At 30.6% G+C, this 14,981-nt stretch overlaps 1 protein-coding gene across 7 annotated transcripts in view; it reads left to right on the plus strand.

Moving 5' to 3' along the window:
* Positions 1-11,821, plus strand: part of LOC143084898 (serine/threonine-protein kinase Nek1-like) — a 49,285-nt gene extending 37,464 nt beyond the window's left edge. For 5 of the 7 annotated variants that reach the window (XM_076260956.1, XM_076260957.1, XM_076260958.1 and 2 more), the window contains exons 38-43: positions 2,406-2,482; positions 3,112-3,372; positions 3,948-4,084; positions 4,783-4,915; positions 6,714-6,738; positions 9,613-11,821. In XM_076260956.1, the coding sequence (XP_076117071.1) occupies positions 2,406-2,482; positions 3,112-3,372; positions 3,948-4,084; positions 4,783-4,915; positions 6,714-6,738; positions 9,613-9,619 (640 nt within the window). In that variant the 3' untranslated portion in view covers positions 9,620-11,821. Of the gene's footprint in view, positions 1-2,405; positions 2,483-3,111; positions 3,373-3,947; positions 4,085-4,782; positions 4,916-5,760; positions 5,777-6,713; positions 6,739-9,612 lie in introns of all 7 variants that reach the window. The other 2 variants (XM_076260960.1, XM_076260961.1) reach the window with 2 other exon arrangements.
* Positions 11,822-14,981: the final 3,160 nt, after the last annotated feature.

Here is a 14,981-nt window from a genome sequence, read left to right on the forward strand (position 1 = left end):
TAGAAGAAACCTAGAAAATTTGGTATGACGGCCAGTGATACAGCTCTCTACCTGTCACCAAATGACATAGAAATTAACAACTATAGGTCACAGTACAGCTGTCAACAATGAGAAAAACCAATACCACAAAGAAAGCAATAAAAGGCCCTAAAAATACAAATGTACAATAATTTAGACAAGAAAAATATTTGACTGATATACAGGTATGTACTAAAAAAAGAATGAAAAAACAATAATGATATACATCAAGAAACAACAATCATTGGATTGCTGGCTCTAAACTAGGGACAAATCTCCCTCTTCTATTGGATGGGAGAATACTGACCAATATGATACCATCAACTACTTTGAAAATGTATAGTGCTTCACCATAAGAGGAGTTATTATAAGATTCTACTTGTGTTTTATTTAATTATCACATTTTCAACATTACTAGGTATATGTCTTTTATATTGGCTTAATCTTAAAACCTCCAATTAATCATCAGTAGGTAGTGGAATTATGCACTGCTTGTTTGTTCTTGAAGTGTTTATAATATTTATAAATAGTTTTTGGATTTTCCCTTAGCACAAAATGAATTGTATCTTCAGTTTAGGCAAAGCATCAAACTATTTTTAAATGAAAATCACACTTTTCAATTTGGATTTTAATCCTAATATTTCTTTTATATATAGGAGAAACTCCTTTTTAACTCACCCTTTCGTCGTTGTCATCCGTCTGGTGTAAACTATTTCAAACAAATTCTTCTCTGAAACTACTGAACCAATTCCAACCAAACTTAAGCTGAATGATCCTTAGGGTATCTAGAATAAAGTTTGTGTTTTATTTTCTGTTTTTAAAAAAAAAAATGGCTGCCATGGCTAAAAATAGAACAAAGGGGGTAAAATGTGCAGTTTTAGTCTTATATTTCAAAAACCAAAGCAGTTAGAGCAAATCTGACAGAGGGTAAAAGTGTTTATAAGGTAAAGTTCTATCAGCCCTGAAATTTTCAGATGAATGTATTAGCCCATTGTTGGGTTGCTGTCACTAAATTGGTAATTTTAAGTAAATTTTGCAGTTTTTAACCGGATTTTTGTGACAAAAATGTCGGTTATTGTTTTGGGGATGTACGGCGGGCGGCGGGGCGGTCGGGCAGTCGGGCGGCCGGGCGGTCGGGAAGGTTTTGAAATTTTTATATGTTGTTACTGATGACAAAATAACGGTCAAGTCTTAAATGACGATTTTGACTTTTACCGTTCAGGCGTTATGGTTCTTGAAAGATTGTAAAATGGCGTTTCCATTCACGTTGTTGCATTTACTCATGAACCATTCAATCTAAGCTTTTCAAATTTTAATATGTTGTTACTGACAACTAAACGAAGGTCAAATTCAATAATGGCGATTTTGACTTTTACCGTTCAGGAGTTATGGTTCTTGAAAGATTGAAAAATGGAGTTTCCAGTCGTGTCTGTGCATTTACGCATGAACTGTTCTACCAAAGCTTCCCAAATTTTAATATGTTGTTACTGATGACAAAATGGAGGTCAAGTTCAATAATGACGATTTTGACTTTTACCGTTCAGGAGTTATGGTTCTTGAAAGATTGAAAAATGGAGTTTCCAGTTGTGTCCGTGCATTTACGCATGAACTGTTCTACCAAAGCTTCCCAAATTTTAATATGTTGTTACTGATGACAAAATAGAGGTCAAGTTAAATAATGACGATTTTGACTTTTACTGTTCAGGAGTTATGGTTCTTGAAAGATTGAAAAATGGTGTTTCCAGTCGTGTCCGTGCATTTTCTCATGAACCATTCAACCAAAGCTTTTGAAATTTTTATATGTTGTTACTGATGACAAAATAGAGGTCAAGTTCAATAATGACGATTATGACTTTTACCGTTCAGGCGTTATGGTTCTTGAAAGATTGTAAAATGGCGTTTCCATTCACGTTGTTGCATTTACTCATGAACCATTCAATCTAAGCTTTTCAAATTTTAATATGTTGATACTGATGACAAAATGGAGGTCAAATTTGATATTGACGATTTTCACTTTCACCATTCATCAGTAATGGTTCTTGTGACAGCCTCTTGTTGATTATTATCTTGAATAGTGTTAATGATAAAGATAAGTTCTAAACAGCAAATATGTTCAGCAAAGTAATATCTACAAATAAGTTTATATGACCAAAATTTTCAATTGACCTCTTAAAGAGTTATTGCCCTTTAAGGACAATTTTACACAATTTGTTTAGCATGTTTTCTAACACTTACTAATATACATTAAACCAAGAAAACAACTACGATGAAATTGGACACTTAAACTCTTAAATGAAAGATAAATGCCAAAAAATCTAGGTGAGCGATTCAGGCTCTTGAGAGCCTCTTGTTTGAGTACCTTTGTAAAGTATGAAATTGTATTTCAGTGATGAGGAAGAATATGAAGAATTGATGAGTGTACGGGAAACAATGGCTAGTCTTTTACTGAGGGAATGTAGCACAGGTGAGTGAATGAGAAATACTGTGGATTCATTATTATTCGTTGGATACCAATTTTCTTGGATTTCGTTGGTACAGGGAAACCACAGAATTAAAGGTTCAATGAATGACAAATTTTCTATAGGGTTGTATGCAGACTTCCACAAAACCACGAAAATAAATATCCAGGAACATGCAAGTTTTCCTTAATCCACGAAAATTAGTAACCACGAAAAATAGATAAATCTACAGTAATGCCTTTTAATAATTAGATCAAGTGCAGAAATTGCCAATCTTGAAAAAGAAATTACTTTATGTAACTGCTTAGGAAATTTTACCTTCTTGTCCATTTCTGAACAGTTTGAACTGTAAATAATTTGATCTGATTAAGTATAAAGAGTATAAAAAGGTATAGGGGGAGGGTTGAGATCTCACAAAACATGTTTAACCCTGTGGCATTTTTCCACCTGTCCCTTGGCCTTTGTTAGTCCTGTATGTTTTTTTTTCAGTTCCATTATATGTTATGGATTTTAGTATGATGTTCATTTTCACTGAACTATGTAGGGCTTTGGGTGTTATTTCCTCTTTTAGTCAGGTTGTTGTCCCTTTGACATACTCCTTATTTTCATTCCCAATTTTATAACTATATTGTAGATGATGATGGTTCAAACAAAGGAGACACACACAAATTCAGATTGTCTGCAGCAAGCAATAAAGAGAACGACATTGCAGAGGAAAACAGTGATAAAAATGAGGATGAAGAAGATGAAGAAAACAAGGAAGATGAAAATAATGAAGAGGAGAAGGGAGATGACAATGAAGAAGAAGAAAATGGAGATGATGGTGATGTTAATAATTACGCTGAGGCTCTAGAAGATGCTGAATATAAAGATGATAGTGCATTGTTTGAGTCAGGTAAGCAGAAGGAACGAATCATTAGAATATTGAATGTATGGTTCTTAGAGAATGTGGTACTAATCCATTGAAACAATTACAATTAATTCCAGCAAGTTTAATACTGAACAATAGTCTTAAGCACCTGTTCACAGGTTCTGTCTCTGGGTGTCATGTATGATTAAATAGAACAGCTGTAAGAACATCATTTAGTAATATTTCTATCCTGTAACTATTGGTATTGTTACAGTGCTTCCCCTGAATTTGTAAACATTTAACCAACATCATTTAGCTGAGCATTGATATTGTTTAGCCTCTTGTTTAAATATCTTTACTGCAAATGCACCCATTATTTAGCTTACAATTTATTCAGAATACAATGCAAGGAAATATACTATTTAAATGTGTAATAAAAAAAAACAAGTAGGAGAAATGCTGTGAAAAGTCTGTCACACAAGAAATATTTTTGAATACCCTAATGTCTTCTTGAAGTATCTCTGTTTAGCTGCCAGCAGGAAGTCTGTAGTGTTCTTTGGACTATAGCAAATCAGATTATATACTTAAAGTTTTATAAGTTATTATCATTGTTATTGTAGATGAGAGTGATGTTGATACACAGTTTGGAGATGACGATGAAGATTTTGATTTGTTTTCTCGGTTAGAAGAGTCTCGAGCAGAGTTAGAAGGTCAACTTGGTTGTGATAAATTTCTAAAAGTATATAAAACAGTACAGGTAAGATATCATTATTAAATTCTGATGCTTAGGTATATTAAATAGTTTAAAATTATATTTATTTATATATAAATTAATTATGGATGTAACACGTCTTCTGATTGGCTGACGTTGTTTTGGCTATCATATCATAGACACAATTTTGTCATGTGACCATGACATCATCAACGCTTTGCATGATTTGCTAGGTTTGAAATTAAATTTAGAATTAAATTATAAGAAATAACTGTAATATTTGTAAGTCTATTGGAAATAACATTAAAAATGTGATACACATTGTTAATAACCCGCTACATGATTTCAGTGTGCACCATTCCTTAAATATATGATGCTGAAATTAAAAAAAGAGAACATATTAAAAAGATATGCTGGTTTTGAGAAAAAAAAATACCAAAAGCTTTTTAAAATTAGTTTATTCACATTTAGATTTTAAAATAAAAAAAAACTTTACACCCAAAATTTTATAAATAATTATGCATGAATTAAAAGTAGTTCTCAATAAATAAAAGCATTTAGAAAAAGACCAACAAAACAAAATTTTAAGGTTTTTTTTATATATTATTCATGTATAATTTTTTCATTAGACAACAATTTGAATGATCTTTTAAACTTAACTGAATTGTTATAATGTGGTTATGAAAGATCCAAATGATTTGAAACAATATGTGTTAACTGCTATTTTATTGATTGAAATGCAGGCTCTTCAAGAAGATGAAGATGAGAATATAGAAGATGGGGCTAAGTTAGCCATGAACATGTTAGGCAAAGATCAAGAACATTTATATCCTAAAATATTCCAACTAGTCATGGCTGATGCTGCATTTACTGAAGGTATGTTGTGAACTTGTCCTTAAATATCCAAACTAGCCAGTTTAATTAAAGTTTTAATGACGGTAAGCCATTGAGGTAAGGTAAAGATCATGAAAAAAGAGTATGTATGCTGGCCTTTGTTAGTCTTGTATTATTTTAACTTTTAGTTTCTTGTGTACAATTTGGAGTTTAGTATGGGGTTCATTATCACTGAACCAGTATATATTTGTTTAGGGGCCAGCTGAAGGACGCCTCCGGGTGCGAGAATTTCTCGTTGCATTGAAGACCTGTTGGTGACCTTCTGCTGTTGTCTGCTCTATGGTCAGGTTGTTGTCTCTTTGGCACATTCCCCATTTCCATTCTTAATTTTATGGCTACTTGGTGTCCAGTGGCAAATATTTCATGGTATTCAGAATACAAGAAGTAAATATTGTAATTATAATTTGTCCTTTAGGAGCATAACCAGATATATAAGGGTGAAAAGGCAAGGATTTTGTGTTTTTACTGGTTGTTAGATGGACATGTTCAGTTGTTAACCGTTAAGCGTTCACTCTTGTTTAGCTTAAAGTAATACTTCTGTCAACTTTAACAAGTGATGCAAAGTTGGGTCTGGATATTGATGTGTTTGAGCTTTTGATTTTGTCATTTCATTAAGGATTTACAGTTTAATTTTCCTATGAGTTTGGAATTTGAATTATTATATTTATTCTCTCTACTTTTTGGTCTCAACATGATAATTCTAGAGTTATACAATATTAATTAAACTTTTTGTTCCATGAATCTGAAGACAGTGGTATTTACTGTATTTATATTTGTGGTTTGTCAGTATTTAGGAACTTGATAAGAAAAACTACTACTATTTACAGGTGAAGATGACTAAAGGTAACATATCACATTGATGTAGTGTGTTAATGTTAAATGCTTCAACATCTCTCTTACGCCAGAATTAGAGGAAAACATTTATTTTATTGCTAGATGTATGCTTTAGTGCTAGATATTTACTAAGATTATTATAGGGATTTTACATATTGTAAATGGGAAACTTATACATCTTTTACTGAGATCAAGTGGTGTAAGGTTGGTATCATGAACCATGAGCTGTCTGACAGGAAATTGATTATAATGATGTGAGAATACTGGTAATGCATAACAAACAAACCAGAATTTAATCTTCAAACAACTGCTATTCAAATTTGAGAAGTCCATCATAATCTGACTGAATTTTTATGATTGTTTATTTTAAACTAGATTAACAAGACATACTTACTTAGATAAAACCTTTTTATTCATCTTTTAGTTAATAGTGCTTAAAAAACTGAAAACTGATTAATTTTACATCACTGAAATAATTCATATATATACAGATCTGGGAAAGTGTTATTATGTAAAAAGGATTTTTTCTATCAAATTTTCTATTTTGTTCAGTCTTCTGTTTCTTTTATGTCTACTTCATGGGTTATTTCTCCTTCCTTTTATTCAAGACTTTCAGGAAAACTAATATTTTGTTCTTACTTAAAAATACTACCTATAATCTGTTATCTCTTATTTTCTTTATACATAGTTTAACCATGTTAACATGTAAATATATTTAGTCTGATCTTCTTATTGTCTATCTCTTATTATCATGATTATTTATTAACAAACAATTATGAATAACAGTTATTACTAGAGTCAACCCAAATGTATTTTGTAACTTAATAGGATTAAGGATAAGTTACCATCGAAAATCTTTTTCAGCATAACTTTTACCTTTAAATTTTGACTCAGTCGTATAGACAATTTTCAGAATAAAAATCTTATGATTAATTTGTTTCTGCAGGACAGCGACAGAAAATGGAATCACAGTAAATTTTTTGTTTTTTTTTGTGTTTGCTTCCTGTAACCATACACTAAAATATTGTCTGCAGTGATGCACATTTTGGAATTACTAAAAGTGAGTTAAAGAAATTCTATCAAAATCAGGATATTTTTTTTTTTTAGATAACCAACATTTTATTTAGTTTTTGATTATCAATTTGCCATCATTAATTTTGTCAGAATCTGGATTTATAAACTATTTGTAAATAGAAAAATCACAAAAATGCTGCACTCTGAGAAAAATTGAAAATAGAAAGTCCCTAATCAAACGGCAAAATCAAGAGCTGAAACACTTCAAATGCATTTATAACAACTGTCATGTTCCTGACTTGGTATAGGCATATTTTTTTTTATGTAAGCTTTCATATAAAAATTATGCTTAAGATTTAAACTTCTTGAAATTAGTTTATACAAAATAATAACGTAGAGTTGATATAAACAACAAGACTGTGATAGCCAATGTACCAGTGTATGAGTAACGGGTGATCATGCTTTTATAGGCAGAAGATGGTCTTACTCTAATAACTCCACCAAAAATTGTCCAATCGTGTGTAGAAAAGATCCACTCTTTAGCCCACCTTGCCTAAAAGGCCAAGTGATATGGTAAAATAGAACAAAAGGGTAAAATGCAAGTATTTTAGAATATTTTAAAGGCAAACATAGTTGTTAGTTTCTGTGTCATTTTGGTCTTGTGTGGAGAGTTGTCTCATTGGCAATCATACCACATCTTCTTTTTTATATGTTAAGAATGTTGAGCTCAATTTATGGTTCGTTTAAGTCAAAACTGTCAGATGACTTCTAAAGTTCTTATATGAGTTATTCCCCTTTATGGGATTTTTATTAAATTGTGGTCATTGTTGAAGGTGAAGGTACGTGAGCAACACAGGTTCTTTAAGGCCACAAATTCTCTCCATATTAAGATAATAATACTAAAGTAATACAAACCAGCATCTTTACTAAAAGTAACATAAATTTTGAAATTTAGTGGTATCACTTTGCCATTCTAGAATTCTGCCCCTTTACAAATTAAAAATAGCTGAATTTCTTTCCATTCTCTTACTAAAGTTTACCTTAACTAAGTGTTTTTAAACTTATTCACAATTCTTATTACTGTAAAACTCAGATCAAGTATGAATTTGAGTAGCATCACTTTTACCTTTCTTGTGTTATTTCCCTTTTTATGTCACATATTGCAAATTTAGAGCCTAAAACTTGAGTTTGTGCTATTTTTAGCTTTTCCCACCTTGACAATATGCTTTTATATAAAAAAAAATGTCCTGAATTGTTATAAATGCAGAGAAAGTTGTTTCTGTGGTGTTAAACATTGAAACATAGGTTATTTACTACCCCCAAACAAACTTTGTCAGGCAGATTTAATGAAATTTTTTGATTTTTACACCTTATATCATTGCATCATACTATGTACTTGACAGATAGCATAGCCTAATGTAAACATTGCAGAAACTCACAAAAGTACCATTTATCATTCCAAATGAACTTTTTATATGTTAAATTTTATTAATTGATGAAAATAAAAACAGTTAAATGACCATCACTGCACTTTTGATCAATTTGTAGTACTTTACTGACACCAGATTAAAAAAAGGGGGTAAATATTCCTTGACACTTCAATACCTTGGATTTTTTACTAAATTCATTGCAAAAATTGTGGAAAGTCTTTAAAGTAGTAGAACAAACAAGGAAAAATCAGCAAAAACTGATCTTGATATTGAAAGTTTATGTTCCTGTAGTGTAGCCCAAAATGAAATTTTCAAGTATTTTCTATCAAAGTCATACACTACAGTCAGTTTAAATTGAGCTGTGAAATTTTTAATATAAGTCGCATTATGCTCAGATAGGCTGTTTTTAACTACAAATTGACTAAGGATTAAGAATAAAGCATAACAATAAATTTCTAATCAATTTTTTTGTCTCTTTAGGTGTCACACTACCAATTACTCCCTCCAATTTAGAACGTATGTGAAAGTAGGCTTACTCAGACAAAAAATAGTTCATTTTTAAACTAACCAACAAATTGGTAGAAATGAAACTTTTGGTGAAAGAGAAATATATTAAGACCATTTTGAGCTAAAATTTACTTGTTTATGAGTTTGCATTCAAAATTGATGATTAATGCACTCCATAGTATACTAATTTAAGATTTCCAGAAAACCAGGGGTTATTTTTAGTGGTACCTCTATTCGGAAGACCTTTTCTTTTTTATATGATTTTAAACATCTGTTGAAAATTGGCATGTAGAAAGCTGATACATGTACCATTCAGGATATACCTGGTTTCTATGAAGTTAAACTTAAGGTAAAATATTTAGAAATCTGTGAAAATTGCAAAATTTGGTTGAACAGATAGGGACTTTTAATTGGTGGTATGACACCTTATAAGCAATGTATATATAAATTTCAAGCTCTTATTACATGAAAGAAGAGCTAATTAAAATGATTGAAAATTAGTATTGTTACACATCCCTTCCCTTGTTCAACAGATATACAAATATTTGTCTATTAACCTCAATGACTGACTGTTGGTGATATTTTCTTAACTTTTTGATATAACATTGAAATGAGAAATTATAATTATATAGCTGTTAAAACAAATAAGTGTATTTGTCATTCTTTTTTGAGAAATATTACCATGGTTATTATTGAGGGATGCTATGTATTTAATAAATTCTCTAATATCATAAAAGACATGTAAGTACAGATCTTCTTTTCAGTAATTTGAATGTTGATGATCTAAGTGAATTACAAAAATGATGTACCTGAATAATCTAGAGAAAGTTTGAAACACTGTTGTAAAGTTCTGTTTGTTCTTTTGTTTTATCATGTTTATTTTTTCCATTACAGACAATGAATAAAGACGATGCAAAGACAGAATCATTCTAACTGTGATAGGTAGCATCTTTACAGCTCATACAATGCAACAATATAAATACATTTATAAATATGAATTCCATTTATGTGTGAACTGCTTTTATTTGTGAAGAGAACATATTTTTGAGGTTGCCAGTTTATTACAAGTGTGTATGATTGTGTAATGTGAGTGAGTATTACATCACACATAGTTTGTTGGATATTTGTTACACATCATTGATTATTTCACATTATGGTAACATATGACATAGTACTAAATTTGTGACATTGTCATATGTTCTGACATAATAATAAATCTGTGACATAGTAAACTTAATTGGACATAGTTATATGTTCTTATTAGAACAAAAGAAATATCAATGTCTGACAATTGAAAAAAACTTGCTAGTAATTAAGAGTGATCATTTCTGTAGAAATTTCTGTAATCAAACCAATCGAATTCAAATAACCAGATCACCACTTTGTTTTGTTTGAAAGATGGTAGCAATATGGTAGAACAAGACATCCATGAATCTTTGATTTTAATTAAAAGCATAATTAAGGTTTTGCATAATTTAGAATTAAAAGATTAAATTAATTTTCCAATTACCAGCTAGAACAGGGGCGGATCCAGCCATTTTAAAAAGGGGACCTAACCCAGGACAAAAAAAATGGGAGGGGGGGGGGGGGTGTCCAACTACATGAAAATCTGCCACTGTTCAATACAGTTTTTTTGTTAAACCTTCATAAATAAGTTGGTGATGACAAGCTGAATATATCAGACACAATGATATAATTACTTACATTATTTATAAGTATCTCCACAAACTACACTTTTGTTAATTGACATTATATTAAAAAGATGATAGTAAAGGTAGAAGGTTTTTACTGTTTCACAAACATTCCATATTTCATTGTTGATTATGAGTTACATGTATTTAAATGCATTGAAATGTTTTTTGCATTTCTTTGAAATATACATGATATATAATATGCATTAAAAACTATTACTGTCACAATTTTCAATTTGTTCTCAATTTGTATTATAGATTCATTAATCATTATAATATATATTTCACAACTTTAATAGAAAAAGGGGAAATGTTTGGGGGATATTGTGATTATTCATATTTTTGGTTGTGATAAATGGAGGGTATTTGTAATTATTATTTTGTTTTTTGAGATAGAAATATTTTCAATTCTCCGTCCAGTTCATATTTAAAAAAATTATTCTTAAGTATTTATGCTATGTTAATATCTTGAAAGAGTTTTTACTCATTTTATGTTAAAGTATATTATAAATGGAAGTTGACTTTTGTTCCTTTGGAATATTTCTCTTCCTATTTTTGTCTCCCTTTTGTGTTTATGATGCAAAAATCCTATCTAGACTTCTCTAAAACAATTTGCCCATATTTTCCCTTTCATTTTTCTGAAGAATTAACAATAACAAGTAAGAAAGGCAAATATCTTTGTGTATGCCAGCTAAGATATAGTGATCACACCCAGCCAATATTGATTGACCTATTTCAAATATTAGATTGTTTTTATGGGCAAATTTAGAAAGCTGAACTGTTGAATGGTTACAATTCCTTATGTCAACATACTTTCATTGTCCATAGTTGCCGTCCATTTTAATATATCCGTGATCTGTGTTTACAATATTTTTCTTGTAGTATGTATATTATTTGTATTTATTGTTTGTTGTTGTGCTTGTTTTTGTACCATTTTTTTGTACTATTTCACATGGAGGGAATATTGCCATGTGTTCTTTGTACTATTTCACATGGAGGGAATATTGCCATGTGTTCTTTGTACCATTTCACATGGAGGGAATATTGCCATGTGTTTTGCTAATTTCTTTTAATGCTATATATACATGTATTATATACATGTAAAGTGATTGCTTGATTTAAATATTGCTAAAGTTTTGATCCTTTCTTTTTTAAGTGTTCAGCAGATCATTTTATAAAGGAGTACACAAATTTCAGAAAGTTAAAAACCTGAATTAATCTACATAAGAAAGAAAAGATGTTATATTAATGTCAAAGTAAAGGCTTGAAATGATGTCTCTATTGTATTTGTTCATATGCAATGCAATTAATAGCTATAATAATAATTCATGACTTCTGAAGCAAGTTATTATGAAATGTGTAAAAAGATTTTAATTCACATGTCTATTAATAAAATCACAAAATAAATTGTATATTTGTGTTTACTCTAGTCCACATTGAATTTGTTTTGCTATTAATTTCCCCTTTTTTATCAAGCATATTTAGTTGAATATATCAAGTTAAAATATATTATAAAACTGAAATGTCATAATATAGTATTTGTGGAAAAATATGCAGGTCAATTCATAAAGAAAAAAGATTTGAACAATTATAAAAAAAGAAGATTTGTTATGATTGGCCAATGAGACAGTTCTCCACAAGTGACCAAATGACACAGAAATTAACAACTATAGGTCACTGTAAGGCCTTCAATAAGCCTTTTGTATACACATAAAATTTCTATAATTATTTTTCCATTGTAAAATGACTGGAAATAAACATGAAATATTAATCCTGAATACAGATGTATCAGGTTAAGCTCATATACAGTTGAGACAGCTAAAGCTATCAATCCCAGTTTTATTGGACAAACAATAGATGCGATTGTTACTGATGGAAACAACACAGAAAAATAAAATTGAAAAAGATACCAGATAGAAATAGTACAGTAACCGCTTTCAACAAAACCTCATGGCTTATCTTTGTTCTCCAGATTAGTATGAAGGAACTGCTACTTTAACTGTGTTAAAAATATGGTGAATAATTTGTTAGCTAGAACAATCCCTGAGAAGATAAAAGGATTGTGGCAACAACAAACTGAATATTTCAATTAAAATTCCTAACACAGAGATACAATCTTGGTCAACCAAATTATGACCTATGATAATATGACATTACCACTAATGGCTCCCATTTCAACAACTTCCTATTAAACAGCAACCATGTACCCAAAAATCACCAGGTCTGAAAAAAACGTATCAACTAGAAGCTATATTCTCCATAGGCAAGTTCATATACTCCAGACTTGTCTGTGACACTCGAATTAAAAGATTTGAATCAGATCTACAATTTGAAGAACATCAAAAACATCAAATTCAACATTTCAGACAAAAATACATTTATATAAAATAATCACATCAATCACATTTATGTCAATTTAAACGTGCTGACTACTAGCTATAGGCTGATGTTATTCTGGGGGACGTAAGGTTCACCATCAGTGACCTGGAATCATCCCCCAGCGGTTGTAAACACTCGTCAAAGATACTACGCTTATGAATTGATTTACCAAAGATGCGTTTTGTCTTAATAAATCTCATCATTGGCACTCGAATCATTAAGGCAAAATCAAATAGAAGTTGAAGATGCTCACAAAACTAAATGGTCCCGTTAAAGGAAGTACACTATAGTTGAACGTAAGAAAACGTTTTCTTCTTTCATATTCTCAAAGAAAACCACTTATATAAATCTGTTGTCACAGAAAAGGAACAAACAGCACAGTTTGTTCCAAAAGGAATGTATTTTGGTTGTTGAAAGCACGCACACAAAACACACATATAACATGTATAAGTAACAAGTTTATTGTTAGTTAAACAAATAAAGAATTTCGATAAGGTCCTTTTCAGAGGGTGCCTTTTTTAACAGTTTAATTACCCATATTCAAACTCAGGTTTCATATACTCTTACAGAGGATTCACACTTCCCATAGAGTAGGAAGTTTCTTCGTAACTATGAAGCCTTGTTTTGATCTTTGATTGGTTTGTTTTTCTAGTTATAATGTATCAATTTGATCACTCCGCATATGTACAATTCTGATTTGAAGACATTATTATCATGAAACAAATAATGTAATTTACGACTTGTAGAAAGTTTACTCATCACTTATCATTTACATACAACTTTTGACATGTCATTTACCGATAAATAAAGAACAGTAACCCAAATATAGATTTACACTTGCAAATGATTCCATAAATCAGAGGTTCAGCTAGCTATAAAACCAGGTTAATCTACTTAAGAAAATGTCCGACCGTGCGAGGGCTGAAAAGGCAGTCAATGTCGTTAAACACTTCCATCATCATACGAAAATGTATATACCAATTCAGGAATATGACAGTTCTTATCTACCATTCGTTTGATGTGTTTTAAAAGCTTTTGATAGTACAATTTGATCATTCCCGCACTTTTTCACATACTTCAAATTATTCCTGAGCCAAGTAAAAGTACTGATAAACTACCTATATGAGTGATAAATGTCAATATTTTTAACACAATTATCTTCAAACGTGTGGGTAATAATTGTAATCACATCGACATAAATGCCAATCTTAATTGACCACACTTAATATCTTGTAGTTACATAATTGAATATACACTTTATTACAACGCTTTTGACCCCAATAGGTCGAAAAATCGTTATATCGTCTGTCAAAGAAGTAGTGGAAGATACAAAGAGGATATTCAAACTCATAAGTCGAAGATAATGTGACAACACCATGGCAAATGTAGAAAAAAAATAACGAACGAAAAAAAGATAAACAAAGCACTACACATATAACTCAAGACAATAACACATGGCTCCAACATACAATTTAAAAAAAATCTATCTATTCAATTTCGTCCATGTAAGCAACAAAACTAAATCAACGAAAAATGATACGAAGAACAGATCCTACCTAAATATTGTTTCGAATCTCGAAGTATGAAAAAGTATATATCAAAAGTCCAAACTCAAAAGGAAATTGAAAGAAGGGGGAAGTCCACAAAAACGGAGAACATCAAACAGATCCAGAGAAAGGCAAATGTAATATTGTCTACTTGATACACACATTTTAAACAGAAAATGGTGGGTTTAACCTGATTTAAAACCTAACTTGTCTGACAGTTGAAAAGACTATACAATGCTTATCACTAGACAGTCAATACTGTAAATCAACTTATTTTCGCGGATACTTTATTTTGCGTTCAGCACTTTCTACCCCACTTTGTGGCGATGCAATTTCGCGATTTTCAAATTCACTTGATGTAGTAAGATAAGGAAATAAATATTGCGGCGATTTATATTCGCGTTATGTATCTTTTGCGAAAGTCTCGAAATTAAATCGCTTTCGAAAATAAGTTGGTTTACAGTAAGTGCTTTAAGCTTCTCTGGGACTTTAAAAATAATACTTGAAACTGAAGTAACTAGTAAATCAAATAAAAACACTAATCTGGTACAATGTTGCATTGAGATACACAAACGTGATGATGAATTAGAAGTGATCAATTTTGACTGCATGAATAATCAATAACTTTAAAGTAACGTTTATTTGT

Source organism: Mytilus galloprovincialis, chromosome 8 (assembly GCF_965363235.1).
Source record: "Mytilus galloprovincialis chromosome 8, xbMytGall1.hap1.1, whole genome shotgun sequence".
NCBI lineage: Eukaryota > Metazoa > Mollusca > Bivalvia > Mytilida > Mytilidae > Mytilus > Mytilus galloprovincialis.